Source organism: Ailuropoda melanoleuca, chromosome 10, assembly GCF_002007445.2.
Source record: "Ailuropoda melanoleuca isolate Jingjing chromosome 10, ASM200744v2, whole genome shotgun sequence".
NCBI classification, from domain to species: domain Eukaryota; kingdom Metazoa; phylum Chordata; class Mammalia; order Carnivora; family Ursidae; genus Ailuropoda; species Ailuropoda melanoleuca.
This window is the reverse complement of record NC_048227.1, coordinates 87413824-87435356: the sequence shown is the minus strand read 5'-3', so window position 1 is coordinate 87435356 and position 21533 is coordinate 87413824. Positions and strand designations below refer to the sequence as shown.

Here is a 21533-nt window from a genome sequence, read left to right as displayed (position 1 = left end):
AAACTCTGCCTCTGGAAACTCCCATATCTACCAAAATGCAAATTCCAGTCCCACTATTAAAGGAATGCTTTTCCAGTATGGGGTCAGAATCTCATGCTAAAAATTTTGCCACCCTCAGATGTAACAATATAAATACATGAAATTGGTACAAGTCCAAGGACAAGTGGGTTTAACTTATGCAGACTAGGTTATTTAGCTTCTAAATCTCTTCAGGTATTTTAATGATGTTGATTTTATGCTCCTCTAAAAATATTCTGAATTTAAAATATTTAGAGGAATATATTCAAAACAAATGATATGACTTCAGATTTTTAAAAAACCTTTTCACACTGTATACGTCATCATATAAAATCATGGACATTCTGAACGACTGAGGAGAAATTCAAATTGCAGAGGTCCAAGGGTTATTCCAGGATTCTAAGGGTATCCTGGGTATGCTCCTTGGTGCCCACAGAGCCGCTGAAAAGCCACCACTAGATGGAGACCTAAAGCATATGTTTAAGAGTAGTGTTCTTTCCCTCTCAGGAAAATATTGCAAAATACTAAAATTCATTATTTTTTTTATCACTGACATTTCTGAAATGTTTTGGACACATTTAAGATATTCTTCTTTAAATTTTAAATATTTCCTGCCTCATTTTTTTCAATCTGCTGTTATTTATAAATGAGAAGGGCATCCACATCAGAGACAGCCTAAATCAATCTATAAATACAGCACTCTCCCTAGAGTTATATTGCTGATAGCAAATAAAATAGGTGAACACAGAGAACAACGTAACATCCTATGTTACCGATTCTCTTGTGCTATAAATCATTTTCAAGTAGTCTCTCTTCAGAAGCCTTGGAATGAGGTATTTGTATACTCAGTGGAGGCTACTTGCTATACTTGTTAAAAATTTGTGAATAATGTAGCCAACAAGTAAACATAAGCAATGTCCAGGAGTGAGCTGTCAAAGCAAGAGAAAATGTCCACCAAAGAATTGGTGGGAGGGGTTTGGGATTGCCACAAAAATACATTGGCTTAAGTACTGGTGCTGCAGAAAATGCACAATTATGACATACTGATTCAGGCTTTGCCAGGCCATCCCAGCAGTCAAGGGGTTTTCTCAGATGTAACAACTCCCACAGTGTCTCAATAGAAAAGCCAATCACACGTTCTCATATTTTCCAGAGACTTCAAAAGCTATTGTCCTAATAATGACAGCCAAGCTAGAAGAATTTATGACAGACATTTCTGGAGGTGGGGTGGGGGGAAGAAGTATTAAAGAGTATACCCGTTTTCCAATTAGAGGACTCTTTCAGTCAGGGAGAACCTCAAAGTAGAAATCAGTGCTTGCCATTACAGATGTATCAAAACAGTATATTCCTGTCAATAGGTCTTTCTCCAATTAATCATTTTTTTGGTCCTTCTTAACACTCTTTTCAGGGGTTCTTAGGAGACATAGAAATGATACTATGTATTTATTCTATATTCAAGAGTGTGAAATATAGTTTTGCAAAAGGTAGATTTTAAAATATTTGTTTGAAAAGAGAGATGTTAAAATATAAACCAAATGTTATTTTAGAGTTAAAGTGATTTCCTTGAACTGGTGATGAGGCAATCACAACATGACAGTCACCATTTGTAATAAAACGGAGTTCTCCTTATCCTATACACACAATTTCTTTAGATAACTGGCATGTAAAGTTAGATTGATTGTCCAATCTATACACATATCCAGAGAATAATTTTTTTTGAGTAGTTAAACGTATGTTAAGAATCTGGAAGCAGTGATACCACTAATACCTGTAAGTTGCGTGTTTAGAATAATAATGACTAACTGAGTTAGCTCCTTACTTGGGTTACTTGTGTTGACACCACAAGATTTAATACTCAGTAGCACTGGAGTGATGCTTCAAGCACAGAAGAGACGGTTTGGTATGCAAATAATAATTTGCCCAAGAGCTCTCCTTCAGAATGTAATGTAAAAGGCACAAAAGTTATTCGTGGGAATACCTAGATTATCCATTACATACTGAAATATCTGTTTATGAAAAGTAGCTTAAAGATATGATTTTCCTACTGCACAATCTGAGGTATCAGATAAAAGTCCTATTGAAGATAACAAAAAGAACTTTACATAGAGAAATAGGAACACTTCATAAAGTTTAGGAAAGCAAATTTCATTGATACATTGAAGAAATATGTCTGATTATCAAACAATCTCAATCCCTGCCCCTCCCCACACCAGCATATTGTCATTCATGGACCCGGCAAAACTCTTCGATAATCCAGAATTTAAAGGACTGGATAAGTTAAACGACAAATTTGATAGTTGCGCCTATCTTTCTTACAGTGCATAAAACAGGATTCTCTAATATATCAGATCATAAGCCTGAAAATGTTTACTGTGTTAGTTTCCCAAGGAATAAGAAAAGTGTATCTGAAATTGCTGACAGTATGTAAATGATTTAGATAGTCCGGGACATGATGTTAAATCCCATTTATTCACAAGGTGAACAAATAATTCTCTTTCCAGTTATTTTTAATTTGACTACATCAAAGAAAAAAATATTAATTAGATTATAGTCTGCCTCAAACACTTTGTTACTCTCCCTTTTTAAAAAGATAATGAAGGCTTCAGGCATAGGGATATGAGAAAGTAATAGGATACAGGGAAAATTCGAAAACTATGTTTTCATTACATTTATTCTCACTTTCATTTCTATTTTACAATAAACAGTACTGACTTTACAAAAGCGATATCGATTTGCCCATATAAATGCAAATGTGTAAGTAAAAATGGGAGTCAATTTAGAAAAAAACTATTAAATCAATAGTCTAGGTGGTTCAAGGATGTGGTAAAAAGTGTTCTGATAGCACACAGATTTGAATACATAATTTTGAGAATATTTCTACCACGTGATGACTGTTGAGTATTTTTAAATGCTAAGATTACATTTTTATCAAGAAATCATCTAAATTGTTTTTTCCTTTAATGTAGTCAAGTCACACCATTTTAACTGATTCTATCATTCGCTTGCTTTGTTGAAACTCCAGTGAAGGTTATGACGCAGAGAGATATGGCTGAACAAGGCTCTCTTCGAGAATGTCAGAAATGACATGATTGAGTGAATACAGTTCCACTCCACCAAGTCAAGGACTCTGAAGCATCCTATAAACGTTCTTGGGCAGTAGAGGATGTGCCAGTCCTGGAGGGAGAATGCCACAGAGGCTCTTTGTATGTTCATACAAAGAGTGAAATACTTAGTTAGAATTATAATATTCCCATCTACTGGCTGGCGTCCATGTGAAATATGCACTGGGAACTTCAGCTGCTGCTGCTTTCCTGGGGGTTGCTGGAATGTTCGCCCCATCATAAATCTCCTTGGTGTAACTACCAGAATAACCATAAACACTTCCCTGAATCGATGTCTTTATAACCCTAGTGAAATTTATATCTATGTTTCATGTAAAATATTCCATACTTCCAATTTAAATGTCCTCACAGAGGAAGTTGGTGTAACCCGTGAAGCCAGAGAAAAAAATGAACTATGTGGGTTTCTTTTCTCTGGGTTTTGGTGCCTGGTGATATATTACAGATGTTTTGGCCTCACAAGTTAAATGGTTGGGGTTGAAAAAATTCCTTTGTTTCTAATAGCTCATATTTGAGAATGTTACTGTAGGCGAGGCAACGGTGTGGTCACCTGACTGGAATTTCTCTTTTCTAGAAGAGACTTAAATCGTTTACTCTGAATTACCAAGAGGCTATGTATGTAGTCCGTATAGGTGGCAGACTAAATAACTCACATTACCTGGCATTTTCTCTGCTCATTTCTGTATCTTATATAACTGCCCTATTTACAAATTACAAATAATATAAATAGAAAAGTATATATGGAAAAAGAGGCAAGAAGTATTGCCACTTAAATTGAAATTTTGTCAGCTGAAAATTGACTTAGTTGATATGCAATCACATTCTAACCATTATTCTTCCAACAAATAAAAACAGAGAGCCATATAAAAGTATTACCATATAAATTGATCTAAATGACATGAACCCTTAAACATAAATAAAGTTGGCTTCAGTGAGAAATTACATTCCTGGCATAATTTAGTTTTTTTTTGAAATTATAAAATTCTTTAAGAAACTAGTTTCCTGAAAAGAATAATCTGACAAGATACCATGAATATTTTTTTTAGATATCTAGTATAAAGCAAATTAATTCCTTTTAATTAAATGCTTTTCTCTAAAATCTTCCTTTGAAAGCAGTTTTTGCAAAAGTGTACAAGAGTAGTACTGGAAATGTACTCATACCACCGGTCATTGGAATAAGGAACTCAAGGGAGTCAAGTGGTATTTATTTATCTTATTAATCTTCACAAATGTGCAAATGTACCGATTGAGTCCAATAACAGAGATTTTGTTTGAACATTAGATATCCCCGTTCTTAGAATACAATTTTTTATCACATCAGACATACTACAAGTATAAAAGGTAATGATTTCTTACCATTCCTTTGTTTATCGATTCTATTAGTAACAGGCATGTTAGTGGTGACAGTGGGCGGTGTAGTACTGGGAGAATCTATAGTAGCTGGTAATAAAGATGAGAAAGATGTAATTTTGCAAGGAGCACATGACAGTTAATATGGATGGGCAATCTATAATTAATGCTATATAGAGGAGGCATAGAAACCATTTCTTGCTACTAAATACAACAGACTCTAGGGTTACAATGCATAAAATGAAGCAATGCTGCCTATGGCACATTAAGAATCATGTCCTGTGTCCTTTGGTGTCATACTGCACAAGAGTTTGGAGCTGGGACCAAGGAACAGGAGGAAGAACATGTAGATTCGGGACCCAGGTCTGCCAGTAACAGGCTGATGACCACACAGTGAATTGCTAAATCTTTCTAGAACGCAATTTCCTAAGTTTGCAAAAAAGAAAAGGTTAGAGAAGACTGTCTGTATTATACCTATCAGTTTGGAAAATCATCTAAACGAAGTTAGTCTTCCAATGAGGCCAGAGAAGTAAAGTCTCAGAGGAAAATGTATTTCTCCTTGAGAAGATAAATGTAAAGAAAAACAAAAGAGAATGAAATGTATAGACTATGCAGAATGTAAATGTATAGTATCATTGATAGATCCCAATAATTCTACTAAATGTTGATGGATAAAATGGATTTCGTAAGGACAAGCCTTACAGGGGAGACATTTTCATAGCTATGCTTCTTATACTATTAAAACTTTCAAAGATTTCAAATACACAACCTTCTATATGCTCTCTCTCTATATAACTATATATAATTTTCTATAACTTTCAAATCTATAACTTTCTAAGGGATTCTGGAAGAGCTGTAGAGGCAGTAAAATAACTGTACACACAATTTCCCTTTAGTTTATCTTAGGAGTATGTTTGCATTAGATGTACATTCATGTGTACAATGACTATTTGTCATATATCTCAATTTTAAAAATATTACCTAAATTTAAGACGCTTACATGATTATGCATTAAGTGATCATGATTACTATTACCTTCTGAAAGTGAAATTCTTTGATTCAAAATATATATCTTTAACTAAAATAATTCTCCATTCCAAAGTAATATATAATTCTTAAAAATGAGGATTCTCTTTGAAGTTTTTATTTTTTAAAATCATGAACAATAAATTGTATTTATCTTAGTGTAAAATACATCAATGAATTTAAAAATGCTTTTTGGCCATTTAGGACATGGCGGGGGGCAGGGGGAGGGGGGAGATGCCAGGCATCCACTCTTTGACTCAAGGAATCAGTACTATAGGTATCTCAGATTAAAAGAAAAAAACAATTTAAAAAACCCTTCAGATCTTGAACAAAGCAAAATTAAGGTTTCTTTCTATTTTATTTAACTATTTTAAGACTACAGTGAGTATGTGGAAATTATGTAATGACTTTATTTTCATAAATCATTCATCAGTAATAATAACAAAAAATACTGTCTCAGAAAAGCAGCAAACATAATACTGAATTACATCTCTTCTCCCTGACTACTCCCACACTGGAACCACAGAAGAGAGCTTAGGTTTCTGTCTACTTAGAAGCACTTCTAATCCCTCACTTTCAGGATATGATCCTCTTAATAAGAGATCCAGCTTTTTCAAAAGGCATTGTCATGATTCTTAATGTGGTACATAGAATGTGTTACTTCATTAGGAAATATTTAATAGAATAAATGGATGAAAATGGGTCATAAGTAATTAGGAGGAGCAATGATAAAATTAAAGCAAAATGCTTATTATTTTAAAACTTATGTGACTTTAATTATATATTATTATCATGCAACTATTTAGTACATAATATATAATTGGAGTACCGGCCATACTACAGTCATCATGCATTATAATGATACAATTACATTAAGATTAGTTTAACATAACTAATTTTATCTTAATATTTAAGTTATATTGTACACCATAAATTGCCTTATGGTCTTGTCTCAAGGTTAACTGAATATTTAACTTAATTTTCCCCGTTTTTTACACATGAATACTTTTTGAAAATATTGCATGACTATATTTATACAGGACGTTGGCAATAGTCTTGAGAATAAGAAGAGGGAAAAATGAAATAAATCCTTGTTTAATAGCATATAATCATTCACATTTAAAAACCCAGTGCTTTATGGAAATATGGTCGTCCAGTGTGTGAATGCATTCTTTCTCCACAGTGTACGTACTGTGCACCCACACAGCTAAAACACACATCCAGAAATTCTGTTTTGCTGGTTTCTGGCTTCTCAAGTGAAAATTAAGATAATAATCAACATAATTACAACCACATTATCCAAAATAGCAAGTAGGAAACAGACTCCAGAGGATGATGTTGGCTCCCTACCTTGGCAGAGGGTCCCCAAATCCGCACAGTTGGCTAGTTCTGCTGCCGGGAGTGGGATCAGGTAGGAACCTTGATCAACACAGAGGGATTATACAAGTTTGATTTATGATTTAATGACATTATCCAAGAAAACCAAACAACCCATGAATCTTAGGGTCGGTATAATGCGAGCAGCCCTAGAAGAGTCCATCAATAATACTCCAACAACAAGGAAGTCTCTTAAGGTCTTTGTGTCTTCATTTCCACAAGTGTAAAATCGAGTTATTGAAATTTCCCTCAAAATCTTCAACTCAATTTACTGGCTATCCACACATGAAAGGAAAGAAGTGCTACTGCCCGTTAGAGTTTGTGTAAAAAGTCCAGGGCCTTTTCACAGAATAAATTATAAAGCTCTGGTAGAAATTCATATAAATAAAGTAATATAAACATCAAAGGTAAATTTCAAAAGTGAACTCGCATATTATTAATATTCATAAAATGCATATTTGGGGTTCACAGGCACCAGCATATGCCATTTGCAATTCCAGAAATATGTTTCTGTGCCTTCCCAGAAATATGCTTCTGTGACTTCAAGTTGGTCTCTGTGTCTTTTTATTTCAAGTTCTTTTTACTGACTCATCCTCAGTAAGAAACAAGTTTAAAGCTGGCTTTCTAGTAGGAGTAATGGATTTTCTCTGTTACACTAAGTCTCCCTGACAGTTAACAGACTTTTACCAAGAGGTTGAGACTGGGGAAGATGGGCTAAACTTATCACAAAGCACCTGCACTATGTATAAAGACAGAAGACTACGTACAAATATTTATATAGGCATACACATACACGTATACAAATATATATATTTAATTTTAAAAGGACATTTCTATAATAATGATTCCATTCTAATATTTAAACATTTTCCAAACTGTCCTGTAGGAATAGTACATGAAGGTACGTGATCTAACAAAAGATGTCTAATTAGGTAATTGATGTGCATAAGCAGAAAGCATCACAACAGTTTAACCGCATCTTGTGAATCATGATTTCTTCATTCTCAACTGCCTCAGGCACCTAGCCCAAGGAAGGAATGTTACTTCAGAAAAACCCAACTCTACAGGCAGGTCTGTGAAGTTAACTGGCAAGAAGCTCTCATCACAGACATTTACATGTTCATTCAATAAAAATATAATCACTGTTTAGTGTGTGAGGCACACAGGCTAGAATTATGCTCTAAGACAATGCCACTGCTCTCACAGAGGCATGAATGGGAGATAGAGTCACAGTTCTCTGAATGCTGTAAGTCCTCAGTGGCTCAAAGGAGGGCATGACTAGCAGTTTGGTGAGAAGGGGGCAAAGACAATCCATTACAAAGGATACCTGTGAGTAATATCAGGGATCACTATAGCAATGTGGGGACAAGAGACTAGAGATAAATATTCCTAGCAAACAGAATTACTGAAATACATACCAAGATGGCAGTGAAAAGTTCTGGGAACCTGGGTGACATGGCATTACTGGAGTTAAGTGCAGGAAGGATCGGATATATAGGTAATGGATACTATTGGAGGGCCTTATAGAATGTTGGCACCATGAATGGTGGGACTCTGTCTTCCTGTCATATCCCACACCCATAGTAGGTGGGTACTCAATCTTTACCGAATAAATTTCTGGATGCATCATGAATCACTGATAATATTTTGAACTGTCTTAGAGGAAAGGGAAAATATGAAAGGAAACTAAGTGAGAAAATTAGATTTAAATTTGAAACCACTTTTGAGGCTCCATGGCCAACTAAAAGGGAATATACAATAAGAATAAATAACAGTATTAATTCAGGCTTGATGTTTTGAGTACAATGAGGATGGTAAGAAAGAGATGGATACAAGGCATCCAAAAATAGAATGTACAATATTTAGTAACTAATTGGGGAAGAGATAAAGAAAGGGAGGACTAGGGGATATATTTCTGGTCTCCAGCTTGAGAAACTGGTACATAATGATGTCATAAAAGGAAAGAGGAAATACTAAAAGAACAGCACACTTAGGTGGGGTGGGATGAATAAATCCAATAATGGGAACTGAGGTGCCTATGTGACATCTGGATACATGGGCAGGTATACAGGTTTTTGTAAGAGGTCTAGCCAAGAAACAATGCCAGAGAATCTATAGATGTGTCTGGGATCACTCAAGCTAGAACGGAGATTTGATGTAACCATAGATATTCCTATACTTAAATGTTGTATTATTTTTTTAAGAGCTCTAAATCTGAGAACTAAAAATAGTTCTTGTGGAAGGTGGTTTTATAGAATTTAAGTGAAGAAATTTCACAGGAGGTGTGGCCATATCAAGTACACTAGAAAGGTCAAGAATGGTCAAAACCAAGAAGACCTTTAACTTTGCATTGCAATTTTGGTGGTAACTGTACAGGAATTAGTTTTAGTAGTGTGGAAATGATGAACTCATGAGCACCTTTTGAGAAGTGAATGCAAAAAGAGGAAGCCTGGCTATGAAAGAAAGCAGAGATAGGGAGGGTGAATTTGAAAGACCAAAAACTTAGACAAGTGTACTATGGAAAAAGGGCACCTGAGGAGGCAGAATTTGAGGCTTGCCTGGTCAGGACTGAGGTAAAGTTTTACTGTTGATGTTTTTTGTCCACTCTTCTTTCTCATCACATTTAACTTATGCCTCCTTTTTGCAGAACCTTACTTCTCTGTGAGGTACTTATATTTTAATGAGGAACTTCTGAAAACTAAAAAGGCTTCAAAACTCAAAATGAGGAAATGTCAGCTACCACAACATGAGAGAGAGAGAGACACCCTTGGATGGAGTTCCTGTGCTTCTCAAATTACACACAATGTTGGCAGTCAAAGGTTCCTTAGGCCACTTCTGGTACTGATACAATATCTCTGGAAGACAGAGAGAGATAAGGAGATGGTGTGGGAAAGAAGTTTCTAGACTAACTACACTTCCAGTGCAGTACATTAAGGGGCTTAGAAGTGGAAATGAGGACAGAATCAGAAGAATTATGATTCAGAGCAAGATATTTAACAATTTTTTTTAACATTCCTCAGTTTCAGTGTATGGTAACAAGTATAAATTCCAATATGTGACACCCTTGTCACAGGAAATTGTTAACACTTCTCAATATTTAAATTATTGGTTGCTCCTTTTTAGGTACTTACGGTTTAGCAAATTGATACTGCACTATAAATACTCAATAAACACTATTTTATGATGATTCGCTGTAACAACAGAAATTAAATCTGAGGACTACATGCTGCAAGTATAAGTGACAAATTTATCTTTTTTTAAAGATTTTATTATGTGTTTATTTTTTAGAGAGAGAGAGACAGTAGGGGGAGGAGCAGAGGGAGAGGAAGGGGCAGTCTGTGCACTGAGTGTGGAGCCTGGCGTGGGGCTCAATCACAGGACTGAGATCGGACCTGAGCTGAAACCAAGAGTACACGGTTAACTGACAGAGCCACCCAGGTGCTCTGCATGTGACAAATTTAATTAGCAGGAAATTATATTGACAAATGAAAGCTTGTATTACAAATACACCAAATTACACACATACATAATATATAAAAAGTGTACAACAAACTTTTTATTTCCACCCAGTTCTATTTTCAGCATATCTGCATGAAAAGTCGCTCTTGGAATTTTCTTAGGTGGACATATTTATGAACCAGATTGTTAAGGAAGAAGAGACAATTTTCTTTCCTGGATCATGATATAAGTATTATCAAGGAATTATATTCGGAATGTGACCTATGTGTGTTCACTGACGTTTGTGGATACCACAAAGGTTTTAAAGGTATTTACTTAATATTAACTGCAAAATTCAGAGCAAATTTCCTTGAAAAATGTAACCACCGAAAGTGAACAGGTGATGAAAAGCTGCAAAGCTGTTAATCTTTCTTCTCTATCTGTTGTCCTTCCAAAATCTTGCCACTGAAAGGAGTCACTATTTACACAGGTTGTGGTAAAAAAGACTGATGTGTAGCCAAGAACTCATCTTACATTCAACATAGTGATAATCCAAATAATAGGTAAATCCTCACAGAGAGTTGCAATAATGAGAAAAAAACAATTGCTTTCAATTCCTTCTTTGCAGTTATTATTAAATTGAATTTTATAATTTTTCATAAATAAATTTAAAATAACATTATTTCTGGAAGCGATTTATGCTCATAAAGAGTTTGGGGCATCTTCAAAGAATAAAGTCCTTTGTAAAGATAAAGTCCTTTATAATTTTATCTTGATTCTATTATTTAAAAAATAATTCAGTTATCTAAAAATGCTATACTCAATCATTTTTTTAGGGATGAAAGGAAGGAGCCAACAGTGAGTCACAATTTTATGGCTGTGAAGGAAAGAACTGTAACAATTGAAAAAGAAAGGGTAGAAATCCAAGAGTTGATGAAGCCTTAATAATTAAACACAAAAGTTTGGAAGTGAAAACAAAAGTCAGTATGAATCCAAAAATTTCTAGAAAAGAATAACAAAAAAGCTGGGTACTTATGAATTGTGTCTTATCTCTACATCCACAAGTCGTTAATAAATGGAAGTTTTAATAAATGCTTGTTAAATAAATGTAGTTTGTTTGAACTTAGACCATTCATTGGGTTATACTGTACCACTCCTCAGGAAAGAGCAGTCATCAGGAAAATAAATAAAACTGGTATGGAAGGCACTGTTTGTTCTTTGTGAAAATTGATGGACATTAGCCAGTATCTAAACTTGAATCATAACAGGCAAATACTTGCAGTGATAATTAAAAGAGTCCACTCACTAGGAAAACTGTCTATCTATGGAGGTCATAAAACTGTATATTTTTAAGAAAATTGTATAAAAAATGTTTACTAAAATCAAATTGTAAAATAAAAATTCTAAGAAAAAGAATGATGCCACAAAATGAAAAAAGAATTACTGCTAAATAAAGTATTTCTTTCTGAAAAAGACTGACAAAATTAACTGTGTTAAAAAAAAAAACTGCTGAAAATTTCTCAATTAAGGTATATTACCCAACTAGGCTTAGAATAGTGTCAGAAAACAAAAAAGTCTAACCCTGAAATTGTTGAAACATTAATTAATAATATGTTGATTTTAAAGGCTAGGATATTTACTATTTGAAGCAAATGACAGGATGTTTTAAAGTTAGATATAATCAGTTCTGTTTTACCATCTTATTTTCATATTATAATTTACTCAGCAACAGACCTTTGGAAAATCTATTCATTCTTCCACCACAAGTTGAATCTGGAATTAAAGGTCATATTTAACAGACATTGTCAGTCCAATGGAATGTTAGGCATGAAATTCTATTTTCCCATTGGTTACTGTACTGATCATTAGTTTTTGCACATTACTGTTACCATAAACAGCAAGCCAAAATGTTCCTGAAAAAAAGAAAGGTTAAAATGTTAATAGAGCAAACTTTTTTCATTTGTTGAAGTCCTGCTTAGTTAACAAGCTTAGCTATCATCTCTCCTACAGGTATTTCCTGCCAGTTAATAAATGACTTGGGTTCTTCAATTCCCAAAGCTGATGACTGAGTGGCAGGAAACTAACTCCCCCTCCCATGAGGACTCCTGAAACACAGCCCAGGATATCTGAATCCACGGAATGGGGTGTTTGGCATCATCGTGGAATGTCAAGAAGACCGCTGTGAAAATTAAAGGAATTCAAGCACACTGAGTCTGTAATGTGTGCTACTCTTTCAATGAAATCATTTTGAAAACGTACAGATGACTACGTTACACAAGCATGTGTTTGATGCATCCCAGTAATCTTAAGCCTTGGGAAAAGAGTGTTAAAGACAGTGTTAAAATGTGAGTACACATTTTAACATATAAATCCTGCAGAAGGAGGACAGAAAATGCCCACCAACTGGCTTGGCCACTTATTTTTTTTTAATTTATTTTTTTAATTTTCAGTTTCTTGCCCTATATTAAGGGAAGGAACTGGCCTAAGTTGGGATTCCCAAAGAGAAATGCCTCCTGGAGCCAGAAGGCCACCTAAAGGTGAAAGGGGGCTGGTGTAAGAAGAATACAGACAGTGGTAAGGACTGAGGAGAATGCCCGTCCCTTTGTAAGGAGCGGACACCACCTAGCTCCAGCTGTGTTGGCCTGGCAGTAAGACTAGCCTAGGCTTTTTCTTGTCTGCCAGAAAATCCAAAAATTTATTTTCATTTGAAATCTAATTTTTTTAATGTTGGAAATAAATCACCGTTTAAAAGCATTGTGTGGAACCAAGATAAATAAATGAGAACAACTAATGTTGCCACCATCATGGATGTCCGAGGGCTAAATGAGCTCACGAGTGGCTGGCTGACTCCCTTTGGCCCTGGAGATCTCTAACAGGTCTTTCCCAGTGTTGTCCAAAGTGTGTGCTTCAGAAGACTGGACCCTCATGATTTTCTGGACTAGTTTCAGGGATTGGCAAATTTTCTCTGAAAGGGTCCAACAGGAAAAATGTTAGGGTGGTGGGCCATGTTATAGTCTCCCACCATCACCAACCCTGCCCCTGTGGCACAGAGGCAGCCAGAGACAATACAAAGCTCCCTAGGCACGGCTGTGTTGCAATAAAACTTTATTTACAAAAATAGGTGGCCTGCCATAGGCCTTCCTAGCTTGCCAACCCCTGGTCTAGAGGATTTCCTAGAAAAGTTTAGGAATCAATGCATGTATATCCCTCACATTTTATCACATTAATGTATCCAAGAAGCAATGCAGGAAAGAAACCTTATTACTTTTGTTTAAAACAAGTTTAATATTTATGCCCTGGAAAGCAGGTGTTTTCCCACAGATCACTCCTGGGCCTTCATACACCTCATCTGGGCAAGAATTAGCTCACTTACTCTAGTATGTCTCAGGTTCTAGTCCTGCTTATTCCAAAAGACAGTCTAATTTATACTTGTAAGAGACAGAGCTCTAAAACTCAACTTCCTGGCTTCACCTCCTGGCTTGGCCACTTACTAATTGACACTGGTTAAGGTACTTAATTGCTTAAGTTAGCAATTATTAATATACCTACTCAAATTTTTTTTGGTTGCCACAGTCCTCAAATATTGCCCTGTAGAAAGGCAACTATTAAATGGTCTATATTATGCCTTTTTAATAACAGCCAAGGGTATGGTGAAAACAGGCCACTAGAGTAAATACAATCTCCCTGGACATAGGAGGGATATCCCTGCCCTCTTGCTGCTTACCATCCCACACCAAACACATGAACTTGATCTTCTCCATTTCCTCACTGAGTGAAAGATTCTCAGGGGTCCCTGACCACTCTCTGTAGCTAGTCAGACTGAGAGAATGTTGGGGAACACCACTATGTCTGTCCAACAACCCACAAGCAAACAGCTCTCAAATGGCATCACTTCATAGCCTCCCACCATTATCAGGAGCACCACGGACACACGGAGGGATGGGTGACTTACAGAGAGAGTTAGGTGACAACGGTTCCCTGGAGCAGAAGGGCACACAGGGGTCAGGGAAACGGGGGAGGTGGTCTCAGGTCTTCTAAGGGGTCCTACTTTGTTCAAAGTCACATGAGAATTACTTTTTAACATCAGACACCTTCTTTCCTCTTTTAATGAAAGTTATCTCTGTGACTAAAAAGTATATATATCAACACTTTAGATTTAGTCATATGAAATTCAAAAGTGATAATGAAACTTCTACTTTTTGTATTTTAATCAGTCCTGTAATAAAATAAGGACTTTCAAAATTAACTTATGTACATAAAGAATGTCTGATAGAAGTCTATTTTAATATAATGTTGTTATATAGAATTATTTTCCTAAATATTTTGCATTTAGGTACTTCCAGTAATATCACATTTAAAGTCTCTCAAAGAGCAACCATTAGGAGTATTCAAAACAAACAACAAATGCTCATCTTCCAACAGAGGGAAAAAGTTCAAAGAAAAAGTTGATAATTTCTGATTATCAAAGATTTTTCCATAAAATGGACAGCTTTGATATGTTATCCTGGCTGAGTAAATACCATTCTTTTTCAGTTGTGGTTGTTTATTTAAGTAACATAATGGAAATTTCATAAAGATCAACTTTTTATTGTATCCTCTTTGTGACTAAACACAGTAACTTATTAGTTTCTTTTGTTTCGGTCCCAGTGTTAACCTTTCTACTTGAGGTATGACAGTTATAACTTTTCTTACATCAATGATAAACTGTGTGACATTTTATGACATAAGGAAAACTTTAAAATGGTAGCACCAAAAGCTCTGATTGAATAAAGAACGCTTGTAATCAAATGTGTACTATATATGGCTGAACATATAACATTTTAAAAATTCAAAAGCTCATTAATGACAACTATATATATATATATGCACACATACATACACACACAAATACACATATACATAGCCACATGTACGTGTGTATGATTTCTTGTTGACCAGCACTCATTGAATAATGCTTTTTACAAAAGGGCAGTGATATGCCCAGACTTACCACAGCTTAGGTTGCTTTCTGCTTTCAGTGCTAGGGTGGGGATATTCCAGAAGTCATTTTGCCAGTCGACCACATTCCCTTTCACGTGACAGCTGAGGTTGGAGAGGACTTTGGAATTCATGGTAAAATTCCAAAGTCGAAAGTTATAAATGTCCCCTTTTAGGGAGGCCATCTCATTGTGACTGGAGCCTAACAACAACTTCCCATTTCCAGGAATAACTTTACTGATGGTAGAATCACACGGAACTGCTTCATAGTTTCTTTTGAAATTTACACCAACAGAACCCAGAGAATTATTCCAAATGATGCAGAGCTGCTCAAAGCTTTCCGTGAAAATGTCTTCTTTATCCTTCACAGGTAACACGCTGTTTAGGAAGCATTTTGAGCCAGAAATAGAAATAAAGTAGCCATTCTTGGCCTTTCCAAAGCTGAGTAACTGTGTGAAGGATGCATTTGAGTAGGAGAAAGCTATCCATTCATGGTCTTCCTTGCCAATTTTGGTTGCTTCAAAACAGAGCGTGAAAGCGCTGAGTTCTGGAATAGAGACACTTTTGGCAACGGATACCTGGTAACTATCTAGTGTCTGGGGTAAAATGACCTTCTGGTTCCTTAAGGACACAGCAACTAGGACAAAACATAATAACAGATAAAATGTATTCACTTCAAGTATGAACTAATGAGATGCAAAACATCTGATATGCCCACCCCCACCCCATCACTCAGGACTGACTGACTTCTGCCCCATCACCCCTCTTTCATGACTCTCTCTCACCACCCCATCACCTTGTACCAATAATACTAACAATATGTAACCCCACTCACGTTAACTGTAATCATGATGGGCTCTTACACCAAACCTTTTGAGTTATAGCCAACCAAGTTGATAAGTATCTTTTTTTAATCCCTGAACTAAACAACAACAACAACAACAAAAAACAACCAACCCAAAGCTCAAATTAAGGAAACTACTGTTTCAGGAAAGCTCTGTTTATACATTAAGATTTTCAGAAATTTGTTATTTTTCAAATAATTTTCTAAACATAATAGTTAATAGTTCTATTTTTCATTAATAGCCTTTTACTCTTCCTAAACACTCCTATAGTACCCTCTCCCCTTCAGATACCCCATATCCTATTCATTTTCCCCATCATCAGGCTATTTCAGGAACAAAGGTAAAGATAACCCTATTAAGGAGAAGCAGTGTAATAAAAAAATAAAAATAAAAATGGAATTGTAAGCTATATTTTCTTTATAGCTGGGTGTCTGAGCTCCTTTGTGAGGGATAGCGAGGAGCAGAGATAAAAGGGGCAGATAATGCAACTTCCTACCCTAGCTCTTCCACAAAATGGAGTGTGACTTTGAACATGTTACCTCAGCACTCTCTACCTCAGTCTCCTCATCCATAAAATGAAAGACAATGACCCCGATCGCATAGGTGGCCAATAGGAATTAAGTTAATACCTGGAAAGCACTAGAACAGTGCCTGCTATAGTCAATATATAGCTAGAATTGATTACTAATGTTACCGATTACTAATACAGATTACTATTATCATCTGCATAATAAATTCCAAATAAAATGCATTAGCCTAGTCTTTCTGTGACATATGTGAAATTATTAAATAAAAAGGATTTCACCTCATGTTAATATAATAGACACCATGAAATATGTATTGACTGAGACAGAAGTGTCCTACTCAAAAATTCTGTTTAATGCTAGCTTCACAGGAATGCCAGTTTGAATATCTTTTTAATACACACCAAGAAAAGGTCTATGGTAAAAACAACACTTTAATATGAATATTCTAGTTAAAAATCCATGATCGAATTTAATAGAATCATGGATTTTAGTTTACTTTTTAAATATAAAGAACTTGAAAGGTCTTTTTACCCAAAAGGATATTTATGTTATATGAACCCAGTATTCTATATGTATTATTAAAAGGGCTGAAAGGAAATATGTCCCTCAACATTTTATTTGTGGTTATGGCTGCGTTATAGGTGTATTGGCAAGTCTACTTTGCTTCTTTTTTATTTTCCAATTTCCTATAATATTTTACAATTTTTAAAACGTGATTTGAAAAATTAAAGCACGTTTTCCAATTAATCACACATACATCTAATGTCAATCACAAACAGTACATGACTCTGCCACCAAAAACACAATTTATAATAATGAGGGTCATTTTCATAACGGTGCCTTTCTTTTTCGTTTCTTTCTTTCAGACATGACATTGACTTAAGCTTGAGTTTCCTTCCCTTAAGCAAAGAGAGGTTCTAAAGAGACTGAGATTATTCAAATATTTCAATGTGCCAGAATCTGGGAAATATGTTTGACAGAAATATTTTTTTCCTTTCATTAGTCATTTTTAAGGGGCTTTCCTCAGGCTAAGTTGTTTATTAGCTCTAGCTATAAACAGCTCTTTTTTATTTTAATTTATATGCTAATTTTTTTATATTTGTCCCCTAGCACAGTTCCTTAAAAGGGCAACAACTTAAAAGCCTAAAATAAAATGATTTCTGAATAGGAATGCTTTAAATGTTCAGTGAAGAGCTGTCAGAATTACAGCTTTTAATTATTAGCTGTGGAATACCTACCATATCTTCCAAGCAGCCTTTAAATGTTCTGCATATAAACAATATAAACAAATTCATCTCTACTGTAACCAGATTTTGGATCTGGTAACTATATATTGCTAATGAGAAGGTTCAGAGAATATTAACAGATTCTTGCCCTTCAATTCTAATCCTAATCATTCACATTCACATAAAAGCGCATGACTCTGTCTTCTGGCCCTGGTGTTTACTGTAGAACATGTTAAATGAAAGCAGAAGGTTGGCACTGCCTTTGGTTTACATACCTCTGATGTAGCTGGCATTGAAACCTTTCTTCTGGATGCTGAAGTCGCTTGAAAAGGACACATGCATCTCATTCGCACTTGAGTTAAATGATAGGCCTTTGGCAGTTGCTCCACAAAATTTAGTCTGGCTCTCTCCATTATCAAGGGATAATGAGTCATAAATGCAATTGGGAGCTTCTTCAATGTCGAAATCATTGAACGTTATCTGAATGATATAGCCGGTGGGGGCTCGCAGGGTCCACATGCAAGCCTGGCTGTTAGGGTAGTCGTTAGGGTAGCACGGAGAAGTAAATGTCCCAGAAGGGTTGGATAGGATAACCCTGCAGTTGGCACATCCCCACACTGTTGGCCAGACAAGAGAGAGACAGAGAGAAGGGCGGGGATCAGAGGCATACAATAAACCGAGAATACCACACACTGGGGACAATCAAACGGTAAGCATTTTAAAATACCGAAGTACAATCATGCTAAATAAAAGGAGAATGAAACCACCTCGAAGAGAGAAGGAAAAAGCAGCAGAGGAAAAAAAAGTAAAAGAAAAACAGAAAATTTTAGAGCCATGATTCTTAAACTTGGGGGTCACATACTCTAAGAATCTGATGGAAGTTACAGTAACTCTCTGTCAAATGCACAGAAGCCACTACACTTGGGATACTGTTTTAGGAGGCAACAAGGGATTTCCCAAAGGTTCACTGGCCTGGGTTAAGAATCTCTACTCTAGAGAGTAATTGCACTGGGTAAGGGAGTTATAGACCCATAAACGTAGAAGTCAATATTACAACCATGGATATAAAGGAAGATAAATACTTAGGAAGTAAGTGTTTAAAGAGAAATCTACTAATACAAAATAAATAAGCAAATAAGTTATCTTCTGACAAACTGTACTTTTTTCTAAAATTCAAATAAATAGCATCACCTTGTACGTGTGGAATATTTATAGTTTTGAAAATAGTTTCACTTATCTCATTTGTTCATTACAATGGTTGAGTCTATGCTTGTGTGATCATCTCATTCATTCATTCATGCAGTGAATATTTATTGAGTGTCTGTTACATGCCAGGCACTATTCTAAATAGTATATATTAATCAGCAAGAAAGACAAAAGTCTATGTCTGAATGATTCTGACACTTTGGTTCTGGGCCCAAAGATAAACAAATAATACAATGACAGATGGTAGGAAGAGGTAGGAAGAAAAGTAAAGCAATCTATTCTTTCTCAATTATTCATCCTCCAGGGCCTGGTCACCAGCTGAACAAGAAACCAAGGTCTACTGTCTTTGGTGGTGCTTTTGCAATTAATATTCATGTTTCTTTTAAATATTTGTACAAGTATAGGCACTAATTTCATGTACTCAATGTTCTGGATAAATAAACCACCATAAAACCTACACACACACTTTAAAACAATAAAATACTTTAACTGTGTTAATGGAAGTCACTCTAAATTTACTGGGTTGAGTAGAATGAATATGCAGTAACTTTCCTTGAACGTGGTAGTTACTACAAATACTACTACTTCTTCTATGATACAGCGATAATATGCAGGACTTAACAGCTATGTTACACCGCGCAGGTTAGGGTTTTCTTTTTTCTTTCCCCAATGGCCACCTTGCGTTATGTACCGTATCCTTGACCCCCTGCTCCCCATCAGTTCCTTCTAACTTGCCCTCCCTCTGCTCTTCCTTCCTATGTCTTCAAGGTCTTATATGGGCCAAAGATAGAGAGGGGAAAACAAATTATGATCACCAAGTGTTCGCCAAACGCCTTCTCTCACACACCTCTGGAGCACCCGTGCCTCTCTGCAGCTCCAATCACAGCAGTTGTGTTACTTCCACTTGTGACATTATTTGCTTATTGTCTGTTTTCCCCACTATTTTCTGAGCCCCACAAGCAGAGTACGTACTATTCTGTTCCCCATCTTACTCCTCAGGACGTCCCTGCATCTCTGGTACACACGGAAGACTTCCAACAAAGTCTGTTAAATTCGTGAACAAATAAATGAATAGCGTAAATCATGTCTCAATTAAAGAAGGACTAAAACAGCATATGAAACTAAGCCAAAGTCCAAGTCAGAAAAAGACAGCGCATGAGCTCTGCAATGTCCCTTTGGATGGGGGTTTGGGGCTCTTTCTTTCAAATGTTTCACGCATAGTATAAGATTGAGAGCAATGGTCCTCTCTGACCCTTTAGCTTCCTGTTGCTGTACCTTGGGCCCTAGAGAGAGAGGTAATTCTAGTAAATTAACAACACTGTACCCAGTAAAAGGCACTGAAGATCAAAAGAGAAAAACAGAAAGGAAAATAAGATACAATCTCTGTGTCATCTCTGTCATCTCAACAAGCATGACGCACCATCATTTTTCCAAAATAAAACACCATCCCCTACATCCAAACCCAAGTAATGTTCATGACTTCCTTTATCCTGATGTGTGTATTTTTTGCCTAATTCTTCTCTAAGAGCTGAGTGAAAAGTACAGGAATGTTTGACCTGACTGAGCACATGGACTCTGTAATCTTGAACAAGTTAATCTGCTCCAGTTTCACTACCTTCATTTCACACTGGTGGCAATAGAAGCACCCATTTCCCGTGGTTATTGAGAGGATTAGATAGGTTAATATTGGAAAGTCCTGGGAGCCACACCATATAAGTGCACCAAGGGTCCTGGGAGCCCCATATAAGTGCTGGCTATCATTAATCATTACTATAACGCAAAATCCATGCATCGATAACTTGAGAGATGAAAACAGTATCCCACTTTAATAGAATCTCTGTTTCCTTCCGGCACTCACTGGGATGAAAAAGTGAAAGAGAAAAACACCATAATATTCATTCAAAAACCATTTAAAGCTTTCTTCTATGATTCTCATTTAAAGTCACTAGGCAGCAGTTAGTGCTGCTAAATAGCGATGACCTTAGGTGGGTGAAAAATCAATTACACTAGGCACAGTATCGTCGTGTTCATCGTATTTGTAGATAACTTCACAGCAAAGGGCTTTCATATATATTATCTCATTTGACATCAATAACAGCCCTGGGAATTAGCACCATGTCCATCTTCAAATGAATCTAATAAGGCTAACACAGATTCTATAACTTGTTCAAAGTTATACATCTAACTGATAAGAGGACCAAGACTCAAACCAGCTGTTCTAAATGTAAGTCTAGTGTTTTTCTAGGGGAAAAGAAAAGTTTCCACAATATGGTGATTTGAATTTGCCCATTTAGAGCAATCAATTGTGACTGTTAATCGATTCCTATACAATGAGCTAATTCATTAAGAACTTAATGAGTCCCCCCCTTAAAGTCACAGCTACTGAAAAAGATGACTACTGAAGTAGGCATGGAATTTGGTCTT

At 35.9% G+C, this 21533-nt stretch overlaps 1 protein-coding gene across 5 annotated transcripts in view; it reads right to left on the bottom strand.

The window, feature by feature from the left end:
* ADGRG6 (adhesion G protein-coupled receptor G6) overlaps positions 1-21533 on the bottom strand; it is a 137073-nt gene that overhangs the window by 53848 nt on the left and 61692 nt on the right. For 3 of the 5 annotated variants that reach the window (XM_034669210.1, XM_019796230.2, XM_019796237.2), the window contains 4 exons: positions 18179-18520; positions 15319-15942; positions 6864-6932; positions 4494-4577 (listed from right to left, as the gene is read on the bottom strand). In XM_034669210.1, the coding sequence (XP_034525101.1) occupies positions 4494-4577; positions 6864-6932; positions 15319-15942; positions 18179-18520 (1119 nt within the window). The remainder of the gene's footprint in view (positions 1-4493; positions 4578-6863; positions 6933-15318; positions 15943-18178; positions 18521-21533) is intronic. The other 2 variants (XM_019796234.2, XM_011220823.3) reach the window with 1 other exon arrangement.